This window comes from Gavia stellata, chromosome 2, assembly GCF_030936135.1.
Source record: "Gavia stellata isolate bGavSte3 chromosome 2, bGavSte3.hap2, whole genome shotgun sequence".
Classification (NCBI taxonomy): domain Eukaryota; kingdom Metazoa; phylum Chordata; class Aves; order Gaviiformes; family Gaviidae; genus Gavia; species Gavia stellata.
In genome coordinates, this window is record NC_082595.1 from 92,468,931 (window position 1) to 92,484,801 (window position 15,871).

At 38.6% G+C, this 15,871-nt stretch overlaps 1 protein-coding gene across 4 annotated transcripts in view; it reads right to left on the bottom strand.

Moving 5' to 3' along the window:
- Positions 1–15,871, bottom strand: part of MYT1L (myelin transcription factor 1 like) — a 129,220-nt gene that overhangs the window by 1,749 nt on the left and 111,600 nt on the right. For 3 of the 4 annotated variants that reach the window (XM_059828774.1, XM_059828758.1, XM_059828749.1), the window contains exons 17-18: positions 5,811–5,902; positions 4,010–4,113 (exon numbers count right to left, since the gene is read on the bottom strand). In XM_059828774.1, coding sequence (XP_059684757.1) covers positions 4,010–4,113; positions 5,811–5,902 — 196 coding nt within the window. Of the gene's footprint in view, positions 1–4,003; positions 4,114–5,810; positions 5,903–15,871 lie in introns of all 4 variants that reach the window. The other variant, XM_059828767.1, reaches the window with a different exon arrangement.

Genomic DNA, 15,871 nt, shown 5'->3' on the forward strand with positions numbered 1-15,871 from the left:
CAAATTTGGAAAGTTTTCTAATAAATACAATGACATGCAGAACTGAAGGAACTGAAGAAAATTTGCACATAGTCATGAGTGTGGGTCCCTGGGGCATGTTGTCATGTACAGGTGAAGACAGCTGCAAGTATGCTCTGCCTGTGTTCCCAGGTGACCAGACACAAGCTAGTTCCAACCTTGCATGGTGCCATGCTTGAGCTAAAAAGCATTGCTGAGAGGCAACTCACCCAAGCTTGTGCAGAGCTCTGTGCTAAGAGGCTATAAGGATTTCAGATGAGCGCTGGCTTCTGTCCAGCTCATTGAGAGCACATGCAGAGCTCACTTGTACCTGTCTACGCTTTCCTCTGTAGACCTGTCCTTACTTTCCACATTGGATGACAACCATTAACATCTATTACAAAGTGTACAGTGTGCTTTTGTGTGTGTAGGTTAAAATATGCATTGACAAGAGGGTGAAAAAAAGATGCCAGAGAAGTGGAAAAAATGCCAAAGAACACAAGGTTTTGAATTCTCAAAATGAGCTTTATCCATTTCTACGTTGGCATAGACAGTGAACTGTGGGAAGAATTGATAGAATTTAAATGCTGATGGGAGGGCTGGAGGTTTATGCAGTAGTAGCAGGCAGAAGGGAAAAAGGTTCTTAAGTGAATATTAACTTGAGCATGGGTGAGTAAATTTTAGGAAATTGTTGGCACAATCAGATTGTTAGATGCCTCAAGTTTTATTCTTGACCTAAAGTTTCAGTCTGCTTATGGAAATACAGCCCACTAGTTGATAGAAGTCACTTTGACAAGTGATGTGGCTACATAAAATGATCTTCATGTATCTCTTACTCTGACTACAGGTGTTTATATAACAGTTAATCCAAGCAAGTAAGCATTGCAAGGGCTTGGTTTTGTCGCAATTAATTGATTTTGAGCTATTTCTGCAACATATTACAGTAGGCAAAATACTTTCTTCAGCTTTGAAACTGGAAACACATCCTCCTCTCTTGTTTTGCTTTTAGCTTGTTTATGTCGGAGATGCAAAACATGTTTCATAGGTGCTTGGTAGAGTCAGTCATGCTCCAATATTTACTCTAAAAACTGATTTTTTATATTACAGACCAAAGTGAAGAGTCTGATGTCAATGAAAGTCCAGTTCAGTATGGCACACTGATGCTGCCTCACACTAACTTAAGTAGGAGCTGACATTTTATAGATTATCTAGCTAGTTGAGCACTGCTACTTGAATAGATCTTTTATCTTTTTTCATGTGAGATGCTTACTATCTGCAAATACAGTGGCAGCAAGCTAATCAGCATATCTCGCAATTTCATTTAGTACTCATCTGGAAGTATCTTAAGATAACTGGCATACTTAATTATTGTATTCACTTGCTTAAAGGCTGAAATTTCCCTCCCCACATTTTGCCCTAAAACTAATGAATGTTCACTTGTATCTATTCTAAAAACAGGATAACCTGTTGCTTGTATGAGACACACAGTTATTTGCAGATTTTTCTTTCCCCCTCTCACCTTTATTTGTTTCTGCCCCCTTATACTTTTGGACCTGCATGTTAAATTTGGACAAATTTAGTAGAAGCTCTTAGATTAAAAATACTTTCTTCCAAGTCTTATGCAAAAAGGCAGCTGAGTAAAGCAGAGTCTTATGAGTGCCCCAACTAAGAAAAAGGCTGCAGCATGACTTTTCACTTCATTAAATGTAAAAGGTTCTACATGGAAGGGAAGTTCCTGTTGTAGGAAAAACTTTCGCTGGCACTTACAATCATATGGGATGCAAATCCATATCAAACAAGACGGATGCTACTTCTGGTGTTCGCAGAACTTACACTATTTTCCCATTGTGTATTCCTCGCCTGTGAAGTCTTATTGAAATCTAGGTTGCACAATGATTTTCTAAAGTTTTATCAGCAAACATTTTGTTATGTTCAATATAATCTTACTGCTGCAAATAAAGGGGACTGTTGACTCTGATCCTCTTAACAGACTGATGACTGTGATTTAACTCTCTATGTGTTGGAAATGTAATTGCTTATCTTCAGGAGAGTATGAATTCAAAACTGAGGCCTCTGAATTTTTCTGAAGTTTGACTCAGCTGGGATTTCTGCTAGGCATCAGTAGCTAGTTGGGTAAGAACAGGTAAGTATTAGACCAGACTGCCCAGAGACTGTGGAATCTCTAGTGTAGGAAGTAAAGAACAGGTTAGACAAGCAGCTGTCAGGATTGGCTTAGGAAGAGCTGCGAAGTAGGAAGGGAAGAAGACTGGTGGACAAAATAACGTTTCAAGGTCTCTTGTAGCTCTACTTTCTAGAATCCTATTAATTATTTTAATGACAGTATGTGTCATTGCCACTCATTCTACCCTTTTTCTGAATCTGCTGCACCAAGGTGTAAAAAGCTTCCTTTCAACTTGATGGTAAAATCATCAGTTGAAGGGTTTTTACCAAGAATAAGTAGTGGTCCCAGGTGGTGCCTATTCTGATTTCTAAGAATATGCAATGGCACTAGTCTGAGACACGAAAGCTGGAACTAAGACCACTGAAGTATGGCTTCTGTACTAATTTCAGATCCAAACTTGATGTGAAATTCCTAGCTAAATCTTTGAAACTCAATAAATGTTATATGCCTGTGATAGCGTTATCGTGGCTTTTTTTTTTTTTAATTCATCTGGCCAAAAATAAAATTCAAAATGCAGAAGGTTAGTGACAACTGGAGCATTTACCTAATGTACACATAATGGGTGCTTCACATTTTTTAAAATCTCAGCTAAATCAGCCTGTACGTGAATAGCACCCACAGCATTGTATTAAGCAACAGAAAACGTAAGGCAGATTGGAAGCTGCCAGATTCAAAACTTAGGACAGAATTCCTCCAACATAAATACATATACTTTTCCTGCTATTGATTATTCTTCTTGCTTTACATTCTTGCAGATTTTGTCCTCATTATCCTACAGTTACACTTGGTCACATCAGAAATCTGTGTAAAATATAAGTCAAATCCTATAAAGGCCAAATAATGACAACAGAACCCGGAATACTGGCATAAAATAGAAATGAGGGTTCAATATCAATTTGGCTAAGGTTTAGAAGTTAAATAAAAACCAAGCTGAAGAGGCAGATCCTGCCTTCTATTTATGAGTATATAAGAGAATGACAAAGAACATGGTGCTCTTCTCCACAAGCAGCAGACAAAGAAGTAACAAGAAATAGTTTACTTTGTTTCCATCAAGATCAATCGGATGATTATGACTCCGGGACTAAAGGCTGATAAATGGTGAGAACTGTGGTAAATCTCACTGTTGGGGTCTGTGCTCAAATCATGTGAAGAAAAAAGCACCAGAAGCTATGCTGGACACCAGAAAATGCCAGGGAAAGAATTCAGTTAATTATTTCCTTCCTTTGCCCTTTCCATCCAGTTTTAGGACTGGTAAAAAATTAGTTTTTAAATAATAGTCTAATATTAGTTTTTCCTTTTTTTTTCGATGGAGTTATGTGAAACCTAAAAGGAATTAAGCTGGATCTGTGGAACCATTACTGCTGCCAAAGGCTGCACTTAATATACCACATGATGAAGTGAAGTGTAACAGGTGTTCACTTCCCTCTCCGTAACACACACCTTGCAAAAGCCACGCTGTGCTGTTCGTCTGGACTCCTTCACCTTGTAACTTATGTTAATGACCATGATCTCACCCAATATTTTAACTGCTATTAGAAAGGCATAGCCTTATCAAGGGGAAATACAAAGCTGACCATGACAGGTCATGCTTTTGCCATTATTTTAAAGAATACATTTTGCTAAACCTTTTTCTTTTTTTTTTTTTTTACATGCTGGTAACTGATGTGGAGATTGCATAATGGATATCGTTTTCTGATTTTATAAATGGCAAATGACAGATAGAAATCTTAATATGTAAGAAACATACAAGGGAACTATATATTTGCTATATTTCGTTTAATCAGTCATGTAGGAAAAGCAGCTGAATTTAGGGCTTCATAAAACTGTTACCTGAGTTCTGAGTTTAATCATATCAGCTTCCATCTGGGAGTTGGATTCATTTAGTTCTTTGATTTCTTCATCTAACTGTTTAATTTCTTCATCATTTTCTATACCTGTGTGATATAAAAATAAAAGGGGTGTTAAAATAATTAAGCTTTAAATCAGAGTTCAGTGAATTAATTATTTCTATATTTGAAAATAAATTTATTTCAAGTGAAAGTATTAAAGTAAAAAAGAAAAAGGAAGCGTTCTTCAAACTTTTCTTTTGAAGTTAAACCAATGTATTTTCCACTACTTTTCTTTTAAAAATTGCAGTAATTTTCTAGCGAGAGTGTTGAAAATGCCTAGAGGATCAATAAGACACACCTTTTTCTTTATATGTACTGATTTAACTTTATATTGTAAGAAATGCACCTGCAGCAACAAATTCTGCTCCACTGTCATATGTAATTTATCTGAAAGACTGTGTCCACTTATAGATCTTCTGAAGGAAAAGAAAGTATCTTAACATGCTAATCTCTTCATATCGCAGCATTGTCAAAATAATTTGTAACTAATTTGGAAGATTTTTTTTCCCAACACAGTAAAATGTTGTTGATGCACTGGGTGATTCTGCTGTTGCTTTTAACAATTTCATGGTTCAGAAGGGTGTAATTAAATAACGATATGTAGGATAATATGCAAAATGGAAGTGATTTCTGAGTTTTTATGGCATAAACATTTAGAGACCAGAATTTTAAAGATACTCGCATCTTTATGGATTCAGACAGGAATAAACTGTAAAGGTTTTATTTATTTATCCTTTTCATTACTATAACAAAGCATAAAATAGTCCTGGGAAGAGATAGATCTGTTTTCTCTCAAGTCAAAGTCTGAACTCCTAAAGCTAGAGAAACTGGTGTTCCCACTGTCTTGTCCTGCATGGCGGATACAGTTTTCAATGCTTCCCAGGTTGTAGAGAAAATTACATCCAGATCTTCCACTTCCCGGTTACTAGCTACTGACCAAAGGCCACCAAGACTTTCTCCAGTTGTGCTGGCTATGTGGGTTGCAATGGCTCCTGCACACTCTTGAACAAAGCATTTTTTATAAATGCTTTGTGGCTCTCAAACACAGTCACCACCAAGAGTTAAGAGGGCAGTATCTTTAGGCATGCACAGTCACAGACTAAGTGATTACAGAAAGTTTTCCAAGAAAACTCAGAACTTACTTAGGCACCTCCCAGACAAGCCTTTTGTGCATTACTTATTTGAACTGAAGCACCTACATTTTGGTTTAATTGCACTTCAACTATCAGGGTACTATCCTGACTTTCATCCAAGATACTTTCGTCATCTTCCCTGCAACTCAACATTCCCAGGAAGGATTGCAGCACATTGGAGATGAAATGGCACAAGGCCATCTACATCCACCAGAGCTTACAGAGCCACAGCTCCAAATGAATTCAAGGGAGCTCATGAGGACTTGACCCCTCTGGAAATCAATTCTTTTTCTCTTCTGAATCCTGCAACAATGTAAGACCAACTATGCATCTTGGTGAATGAGATATGAACCAGAAAATTATAGTGGTTTATTCTACTTTGAGATATTTTAGTGTTTTAGATTTATGTAGACGTAACTCAGACCAGTCTGACCACTCCACTGCTGGCTCAGTTTTCCGTAGCACAAAACCCAATTTCAATTCTACTGACGGTGAATTCACTATTTATACAAAGAAGATTTACACGCATAGGGAAAAAAGCCTGTAGAGTAATGACAACTTTAGCTTACAAAGAAGTAATATTTAAAAAGGCAATGATTAAAAATTTACCATTACTGGCCCGCTGCTTTATTGTTAGCATTTGTTCTCCAGAGAGCTTTGCTTTCTTCATTGCTGAAGTAGCTCTGGGGCATCCTGATAAACTGTGAACGGTAAGGAACCTGTTAATTTTGATAGGTCATTGCAAATAAATGTGTAATCCAAAACTGTAATAAAAACAGTATCAGAGACAAAATTTATCTTCACTGCCTGGTACTGAAAGAGTGTGTTAGTCTGGAAAAAAAAAAAAAAAAGCACTTACCAGTAGTAATTTCATGATTTTATTCTTTCTTCCAAATTCTTTTTGTATAGACAGCTAATATGAAAGTCAGATATATCTTGTAAAACTATGAACCTGGGAACAATAGCCCAATTTTCTAAAGATGCAATGGTCTTACTAAGAAGTTTTATTTTAAAAACAGTTACTGTGTAAATACCCCCCTTTGAACTTACATGTCCCCACTCTGAACTTTCACCCTTTTTAATTCATATGTTCAAACATGGAACTGAATGTTGAGAGAAGGGGACATGAACAACTTCTCACATCCAAATGACTAACTATTATAAACTATGACTTTCTTTGCAAATATCACCTACCAAGCTGACTAAATTGCCCTTTTCTAAATGGTTTCTTAAAAAGTCAGTTGCTATGTGTTAGCTTTTTCCTGAAGCCCAAGAAAAGTCATTCCCATAAAAATGACCTTGCCTTGATGAGGGCTATATATATCTTATAATGTCTATTTGTTACAGTTAATGGATGTAGACTCAGTTATTTCTCGTCTCCCATGTTGCCAAAATATTAAGCTTTTTAATTACATTGTACAAAACAGTTTGATAGCAAATGCAGTCTTAGGTTTTACTGTAAAAATAAAAAAAAAAATTATCAGTCAGTGCTCACTATTTTATAAGCAATTGTATACATCAAACTATCCGCTTTCTCAAAATTACATCTTTAATGTAGTTACACTATCACAGGTAGGAGGAAACAAATATTCAATCTAATTTAACGATGGAAAACCATATTCTTATTCTGAGCAAGCTTTAGCAGCTAAGGGGATTTGGAAACTTACTAAACAAGTCCCTATTGCTTCAACATTCACAGTTTCATAGCCACTGAAACTGCATAGTGTCACATACATCTTATGGCATACAGTCACATTTATAATTCCTCTTCAGATCCAACAGAAGACCTGTTTTTGCAATTTTTAATTGTGTAAAACAAATTCAAAGCTTATGCTCAAAGAATCTCTCTGCAATGTTGAACAAGTTTCTGAGGTATGTTATATCTTCGATTAAAAGCATTTCTTTAAGTAATGACCCATCTTCCTACTTAATAAAGTCTTCTAATTTAAGTATAATGTTTATTATTGAAAAAGTTTCTCTGAAAGGTCTGAACTACTATTATCAAGTGCAGCCATCCAAAAAAGGAAACTTTTCCCAGAAAAAGGTCTAAAAAACCAAATTCCTTTTCTCAGCAAAAGAATCAGTGTTCAATATTTTATACAGCTGTTACTGAGAAGATATATAAAAAACCACTACTAGCAGTATCAAGAAATACCATGATCTAGTAGCTTTTCACTGTAGCCTAGGTGGTAGGATGTCAGATTATTTTTCCAAGTTCTGCTACAGACTCACTGTGTGATCGTAAACTGTGCTCTTGAAGTGTCAAAGGGAGCCTTGAGGCAGATTAAGGAGGAAGAGAGGATTAGGTGTTTTGGGAAAAAATCATTGGCACAGGAAAAGGAATAAAAGTTCACAGTATATGCAAAGTTCATTTTTGTATCCTTTCAATTTATTTAATGAATTTCCTCGTATTATGTCCTCATTCTTTTTCAGGATATAGCATTATGGGGCATTATAATAACTGTGTTAGTTTCCTCTCACCTTGGTAGCAGCCTTTTCCTCTCTAAAGGTCTTGACTGATGACAGCCTAGGGAATCCCTTAAAATAAGATTATCCCTCCAACAGCCCATAAGTACAGCATTCAAATCCTAAGGAGACCAACATGAAACCTTGATGCTAGAACTGCGCACCTGAAAGTGCATAAGAATAATGAAACAAAGAAAACTATGTTCACAAGTACTGGAAATCTACTGTGAGATTCAGTATGCCTACATCCAAACTTTGATGCTAAAACCCAGTCGTATTCCCAGGCTACAGTTATGTACACCTAGTGTTCAGGACTGCCTAACCCCGTAGCTATCTTCCCAGCTTGTCTGAAAGATTACCTCTCTACTAGTATATTCAGTGTGCTTCAAATCATGCCCTCACCCTGAGGCCCGAGGTACAATGTCCCATATTTGCACTACTAAGCTCTCCTACTCTCTCTCCTACTCTCTCTCCTCCTCTGTCAAAATAGGGTGGCCACATTCTAGCTGGCTAGTGGCAGAGAAGGGCGACGAAGCTGGTGAGGGGTCTGGAGCACAAGTCTTATGAGGAGCGGCTGAGGGAGCTGGGGTTGTTTAGCCTGGAGAAGAGGAGCCTGAGGGGAGACCTTATCGCTCTCTACAACTACCTGAAAGGGGGTTGCAGAGAGGTGGGTGTTGGTCTCTTCTCCCAAGTGACTAGCGACAGGACTAGAGGAAATGGCCTCAAGTTGTGCCAGGGGAGGTTCAGGCTGGATATTAGGAAAAAGTTCTTTACCCAGGTTGGACTTGATGATCTTACAGGTCTTTTCCAACCATAGTGATTCTGTGATTCTGTGATTCTGTGATTCTGTGAACTGTCTCTGGCCCATGCTATCTCCATTGGAAAGAGATCTGTTGCAAGGGTAGGCACTTACATATTCACTTACACCTCTGCTGCAGTTCAGGCATACTGGCACCAGATGTCCTCCGCCTAAACTGGAAACAGAAATATCTGGGTCCTGTGCTTTATTCTTGCTGCAGGAACTGTTGGAGACTTGTTCTGCATGGATTATCTACCTTTTTCCAGAGGCACCCAGATGAGTCATGAGTTAGTGACAGGAAAGGCAAAGGGCTGCCTATTTTTGGGCCTACTAGTGAGGATGCAGAAGGCTCGGAAGGCTTCCACATCCTGTAGCCAAATTAGTTTTGTTCTTATCCACTGGTGATGTAATACAATATGCACAGATGGAGGTGGGCTTTGACCAAAAGGGCTTTCTTTCCATGCAGCTGTGCCTTTACACAATTGAAGAGAGCATTGAAAACTCCCAGAGGTACCAAAGAAGATGCCAAAGCCAGACCACGCCATCAATTTCCTCTGCAGGTCTTTACCGGCAAATCTGTGCCTCCGTAATTGTATATTGCATTGTAAATAGATTAGCTCACTTTCCTGAGCCAGGCACTTACAATTTCAATGAAGCAGATACTAAGTTAGTAACCTAAATTAGAGGATTGAGTTCTACTACAGTTTATTTAACTTGGCTAAATTCTTCAGAAATGGGTAAGACAAAGATAGCAATATGCATCCTCTTTGCCCAACTCTGTTCTTGATTAAGTTACCGAAAAATACTTGAAATAATTTAAAAAGTAAATTATGTTGACTATGTTTACTTCTCCTGAAAGTAACTGCTCTTTCTCTAAGTTAAGAACAATGAAAAAAAGGCGGGACGTATGGGAAGATAAGAAGAAAAACGGAGCTAAGTCAGCACCGCACCAGAAGCGGGCTGTTGTACAAGGGCTGAGTTCACGGAGGTGTAAAGTTAACCAAAAAGAATGAATTGAGATCTCAGTGAGTCTGGGAGTGGCTCGAGATTTCTAGAAGACTGGGGGGTAGAAGGAGACAGAAGACAAAAAAGAGTAGGTATGGATTTATTTGTCTCAAATATCTTGAGATCTTATTTGTCTTCCTATGACTGGCAAACAAAAGAGTACAAGTAAAAGCCATTTCAGTGCTTTAAGAGCTAAGCAAAATATGCTTTGAACATCTCAAAAAATCAAAAAAGACCAAGAGAAACATGCTAGCTAGTAGATTTGGTAAGGATAAGACTTATCCTCACATCAAGTTTAAAGCCTTTACCGTTGATGCCTGCAATAGGTTTTCTGTTACAAGTGAAATTAGTGTGTAACCCTGCTTTGGTTTATTTTTTATATTTTAACAAACCTTACACTGACTTTTAGACAAACATGGAATTCTGCAGCTCGTTCATTCCAGCAAAGAACTAGTAAAAAGAATCACAGTTTCCTCACTTACTACTGCCATTATTCTCACACACGTGAGAAAACATGCAAAAGAAAATATTCTTTCCATAATAAAAAATTAATAACGCTTTCTAACAACATCGCTGGGGGTACTGCTATAATAAGTACAGTATAAACATACTGAGCCATCATTTATCTCTGTCAGATTGTGGATGACACACGGCTTGAAGCTACAGCATTTTGGTGGGGTTGTGAGAAGCACCAATACCCAACTCCTGGCTGCCTCTGAGTTCCTGATTCAGCAGGAGCTGTGAGCTGCCGCTGCCACAGAGACAAGGTATCAACAAGCAGCTGATCATCAGCACCTTGTCTCTTTGAGACGCAACGTGTCTTGACTCTCGCTGAATTTCTACTGTCAGGCTTATTCTCTAATTTGAGAAAGAAAAGTGCGGTCTGACACATCATCATTGAAAGCCAATCTCTGCCATAATTTACAAATACTATGAAAAATGAATTAACTGTTAGATTGAAGTGATCTTGAGTCAAATCCTGCAAACTTCCCATAAGGAGTGTGCTAAAATTTGAGGTGGTCTTAATTTTTGCTGGTTGGCTGGAGACATCTTTAATTTTTGCTGGTTGGCTGGAGACATCTGCCATCATAACATATCATTTATATTGGAAACGTGCTTTTGTTGGGCATGGGTGCTAAATGGAGAAGTGCATGGCTGGGACCTCCCCATGCAGCTTTGATTTGCAGGGCATGGCATTGTCCATGCAACAGACACTTCTACACGCTCTATACCTGTAGGACTGACAGGGAGAGGGGATGACTGGGTTTTACGCCATGCAAGTTCAACCTGCATTAATCAGGTTTGTTTTTACAGGAAGAATTTATGAATGGAGGCATGCAGAGCTAAAGTGCTAGCTCTATAAACTCTACAAAATAAGCTCCATCCATATGTACAGCTACATCTTACCCTAACTGCCCTGAATAATAGTGACTAACAGAAACCCAAGCATTTAAAAGGTATGAAGAAAGACTATATGCACAAATTAGGATGAAGAGCATATAGTGATTACATCTGTTAGAGCTGAACACAACATGAAGAAAGCATTTTCTTTCTTGTTTAGGACTGTGGTTACATTACTGCAACCTATGCCTGGTTGGATTTAGAAAATAAGGTGAAATCGGTCCCAAAATAAAAGGAAAATTACATCTAGCTAGTGCACATTTATCAAGAAATTTAGTTTAAAAACAAGGAAATGTGGGCTAAAATCCTGAACTGCTCCACAATGTAATTGCACTGTCTTCAGGGATGTAAACAAGAGAGGCCATCAGAGTGGAGTGATCAAGTGGAGCAATTGTCTGGGTGACTGTTTTTAGTTATCTGGGTTCCAGCTGTGCTGTGTTAAATACATTTTTTGCCTCAGCAGACAGATGCAGTCTGGTCCCTCTTGAAGCTGGAGGAATTGTACTTGGCCTGTCAAGTGAAGAAAACATTTTCCAAACAGAGAAGTAGGGATGTGGGAAACGAGGAGACAAAGGTCAAATAAAATGCAACTTTTATATTTGGTGTGTGAAGAAGTGCTGAAGTTTGCAAAGAAAGAAAGAACAGGATGTAAGGAAACAAGACCCTCAACCTGGAGCACCCAAAAAGCATCCTGAGGGCTAACTTTACACACTATAAGATGTTTATAGATTCACTACCACAATGATTTTTCAAGAAGTTAAGAAAATGAAACACTTTCCCTGATTATTAAAACTAACATTGTCCATAGACCTGAGAAAGCAACACGTCACATTCAAGGCACCTCTTTTAACTAGAGATAGATCCAAAACAAGCCCCAGATGTAAATCCTTTTGAAATCCAGGGAAATACAGGTCACAGTGAGAACTACTGTTTTATTTTGTTAATGGATTAAACCTTACTTTTATGACTAAGCTCCTGAGCTATTTGGTAATGTTTGAAGTTCAAGTTAAGAGATCAAACTCAGTGATCAAAGTGGTCCTTTCCTTGGTTTAATATTAAACCCATGAACCTCTCATTTTTTTCTATGTTGAAGGGTATCAGCTTTAGTGGTTTCTTTATTCCCATGAGTAAATTCTGCTACACACCTTAAAGGATGAAATACTCTGTGCACAACTCCAGCAGAGATAAAAGGAGCCCTCCCTGGCCCAGCACTCATTTTTGTTTACATTCAAGGGTGATTGGCTTTTCCCCAGCTTCTTACTGAGCTGTGAAGTAAAGGGAGTCCAGGAGAGAGGTTTGCAAACAAGGTAGTTTTGTTTGCATGGAGATTGCTGCAATTCACAGAGGAATCTCTCCTACTCCCCACCGGCCACACAACCCCGACTGCCTTTGTGCGGTGTTGGGAAAAATCATCTGTTCAGCTCAATTTCAGAATTCTTCACTGGAAAATAATAATTCCGATTAATGTGGCCCTTTTTAGGTGTTGTCCCCTGGCTAAAGCGTTGGGGGTTTTTTTGTGTGCATTTACAACTGACACCTGAATGTTGGTGATGAAGAACTTTCACTTAGATTTTCAATCAGGAGAGACATCTAAGTTAAAAAGACTAAAAGCTTGATGAAACATGGAAAGTGGCAGCTCCTAATCCAAGTTGCTTTCCAAAGCTGCTGAGGAAAGTAGCTGAGATTTTATTCTGTTTAAATAAGTCTTCGCATTGGTTCCAGAATTAAGAAAAATTAAAACACTACCCAAGTGGCCATAAAAGAATTATAGCCATTATGAATAAAACAAAATGTAAGCTTTTCAAAATTATTTTAATGATATCTGATCATTGTTTCAGGAAGACTTTCAGGAAAGAACAACTTTCCTATTTTAGAGGGGGAGGGTTAAAGTAGCATTAAAATCTGGTCAGTCAAGCACCAGTGTTATAGCTCAATTATGCCTATCCCGCATAACAAAAGAATAAAAAAAGAATCAAGTAAGAAAAACAAAAATAGAAATTATGCTGAACTGTAAACATGGCCAAGCTGAGAGAAAAGGCTCTGAGAGCAGACTCAGTTGGAAAGGAATCCCCCTGGGGCATAAATATACACCAGAAAAAGGATTAATGAATCTTGAAATGCTGGAACTGTAAAAGCACTGCCAAAGTTGCCCTTCAGCTGGGCACAGTAGTCCTGTGGCAAATTTACATCATATTTTGTTAACTGAAGTTGCTTAGTCAGCAAAGAAGTTCTGCAGGTGGGCTTCTCACATGTGCTAATGAGCTTCGACCTGTACCATCCCTGAACAGGGAAAGAGGTTTGGCTCTTGCCCAGTGATGAAATAACTGTTCAAAAATCTCTCATTTATTCTTTGGTGAGTGAGGAAGCACTGCAGCACGTTACAGGATTTACAGGTGGCCCTAGCACTAACTTATGGGGAAGGAGTGTGCACTTAATGGAGCACCATTGAGTGCCCCAGGAGCTGGGGGCTGGCTACTGCAAAGTTTATCAGCCTCTCTCCTGTCCTGTGACCGCACACAACAGGATAGATGGCCTGAAGACCAGTGGATTTACTAGTCAGTCAAATAGGGCATGTGTTGTGAAGGAGAGGCAGGCTGGGACTTCCCTGTGTATCAATAGGTAAGATGTATCTCTAGCTACAGAACTCTGCTTAGTGCTCTTGGATAGCTAAAAATTTCAAGTGATCTATTTAGTGACCGTGCCCAGGTCACTTAGGCACTTAAAATGAAGCACTGTTGAAGCACTGTTTCTCCAGGCATTTCTATAGACAGCAGAGAGAAAAAAAGTACTTCAAGAGGAGAATTTGTCCCACCTGAAATCTAAAAAGTGATCCAGTCATCTCTGCTTTTTTTACGGGCTATGTCTGGAATGAGGACAAACAGGCTTATAACCAGAGAGCTTCTGCTAAGTGCCTGAAATGAAGGAGATGTCACATTGCAAGCACCTGTACAAATTACTGTCTGCTGTCATTTGTCAGGTCTGCTCAGCAAAATGATTTTTCTTGTTTATATTGCGCAGTCTGCTTTTTCTAATATGAATTTCGTATTATTTTCTCCTTGACTTCCCCAAGGTAAGTAAACCTCCTAAGTCCTTTTAGATTAGCTCTCTGTTAGGAGCCTTCCAGTTTAATAGACTGTACATCTGATTAAAATGCTACTCCATCCTTCTTCCAGCTTGTAATGAAAAAAGCTGGCAGAACTACCTGCAGTCAAAGGGCCTAACCCTTTCAGGCTCTGCATTTAGTCACTTCTGACTTTTGCCAAATTTTAACTGGTCTGACTGAAATCTTCCATGTGCCTGGCCAGGCTCAGGTTTTTTCCAAAAGTCATAGGAAAAAAATTTCCACTTCTCAGAATACATTTGTATACCATTGTTTTGTCCATATACCTTGTTCTGTCCATACTGAGAGGAAAAAAAAAAGCCCAAATAATTCCGTGAGTATCTCTAATTGTCCGTGAATTGGAGCAAGACTTGACATTTCACGGGGTATTACTCTGAGTTTAGAGATGCATTCTGCTGTCCTCCTGAAAACAAATGTAGCTTTGGCAGAGTTACAAGCCTCTGACAGACTGTCACTTGGACATGTTCAGTAGATGTGAGTTAGTGTTGCCTGCCAGACCCTCCATGTACTTTGTGTGTATGGCAACTGGGAGCAACTGGGAGCAACTGGGAGCACCCTCTCTGCCATCAGCCCCGTTCAGGGCTGCAGGGCCCAGAGCAGAAGGCTGCTTGCTGGAAGCAACAGGGGTGAGACTGCCTGCCCTGTTCTGCCAGCGCTCAGGAGAAGCTACCTGAGGGCCAGATACCTCAAATGCTGAGGACTGAGAAGCGCAGAAGTAAGGATGGAACAGGAGCCACAGGGACCGAGAACGGAAGAGGGCCAGCACAGATGCAGTAGGAGAGGTGGGGGACAGGAAGAGGAAGGTGTTGAAAAGCAATCTAAAAAGACCCTTTTCCCTCAAGCTTATGGGTCAACACAAAATTCTTAAGTCAAAAAATCCTTTGTACTGCAGGATCCACCTCACAGATTTTAGTTTAAAATTCTTCTTCTTTATGTATATTAGTATTACATTTAATTGCCTTGTTTCTCTCCTTGCCTTCTTGGAGATGTCAGCACATTCGCATGTCTGTCATCTTTCAATAATGTCACCATGATAGCACTTATCATTGTCTGTCAAATCACTGTTAAATGCAGGGAGTTTGGTTAGTTCTTCTATACTCTTACATTGCATGACTTTCTCCTGCTGAATTGCAACGTAGAGCTTGTTGGAAAAAAATAAAAGGTGTGAAACAGCAAAATAAATCAATGGCAGGGAGGGGACAGGCAGATTAAAACCAACCAAACAAACACCCTAAACAACTTTAAAAAACCTACCAGGGAAAAAGTGAAACAATGAGAATTAAGAGTGAATTAATGTTGACTCAAATGTGGCACTCTGTCAATTTACTGTAGCAACAAATAAAACAAAGGACAAGAGCTGGATTGACAAGAGGCTTGGCTAGAAATAGATGCAATCAAATAATTTAATGAGTTGCCTATTAAAAGCTTCTTACAAATCTGGAGTTTGACAGTATTTACGTTTTATAAATAGATAAATGAAATAACAAGAAATATTTCCTCTCTGCAAAGTTTTTACCATTTCCAACGTTGTCTTCAACATAGCATAGGAACACCTTTCAAAAGTGCTTTTTAACCTTTGGTTTCCTACAGATATAATTGCTAGACACAAATTCCTTACAAACATGATATTCTGGAAGTTTAGAGCACCCTGACAATTCATCTGGCAGTTTGGATTCTTTGTGTTTTAAAGAATGCTTGCCATTATTTTTTTGTTGTTTTTACACAACATATTTAAACATGACATATCTCTTTTTTGCACTGTGATTCACAGCACCTAACCACAGTATCAATATGCACCTTCTGACATCTTTAATTTGCATTAGTCCATAGTGAACTTTGCATCATATATATATCTATATATATGTGGAATCTCAGATC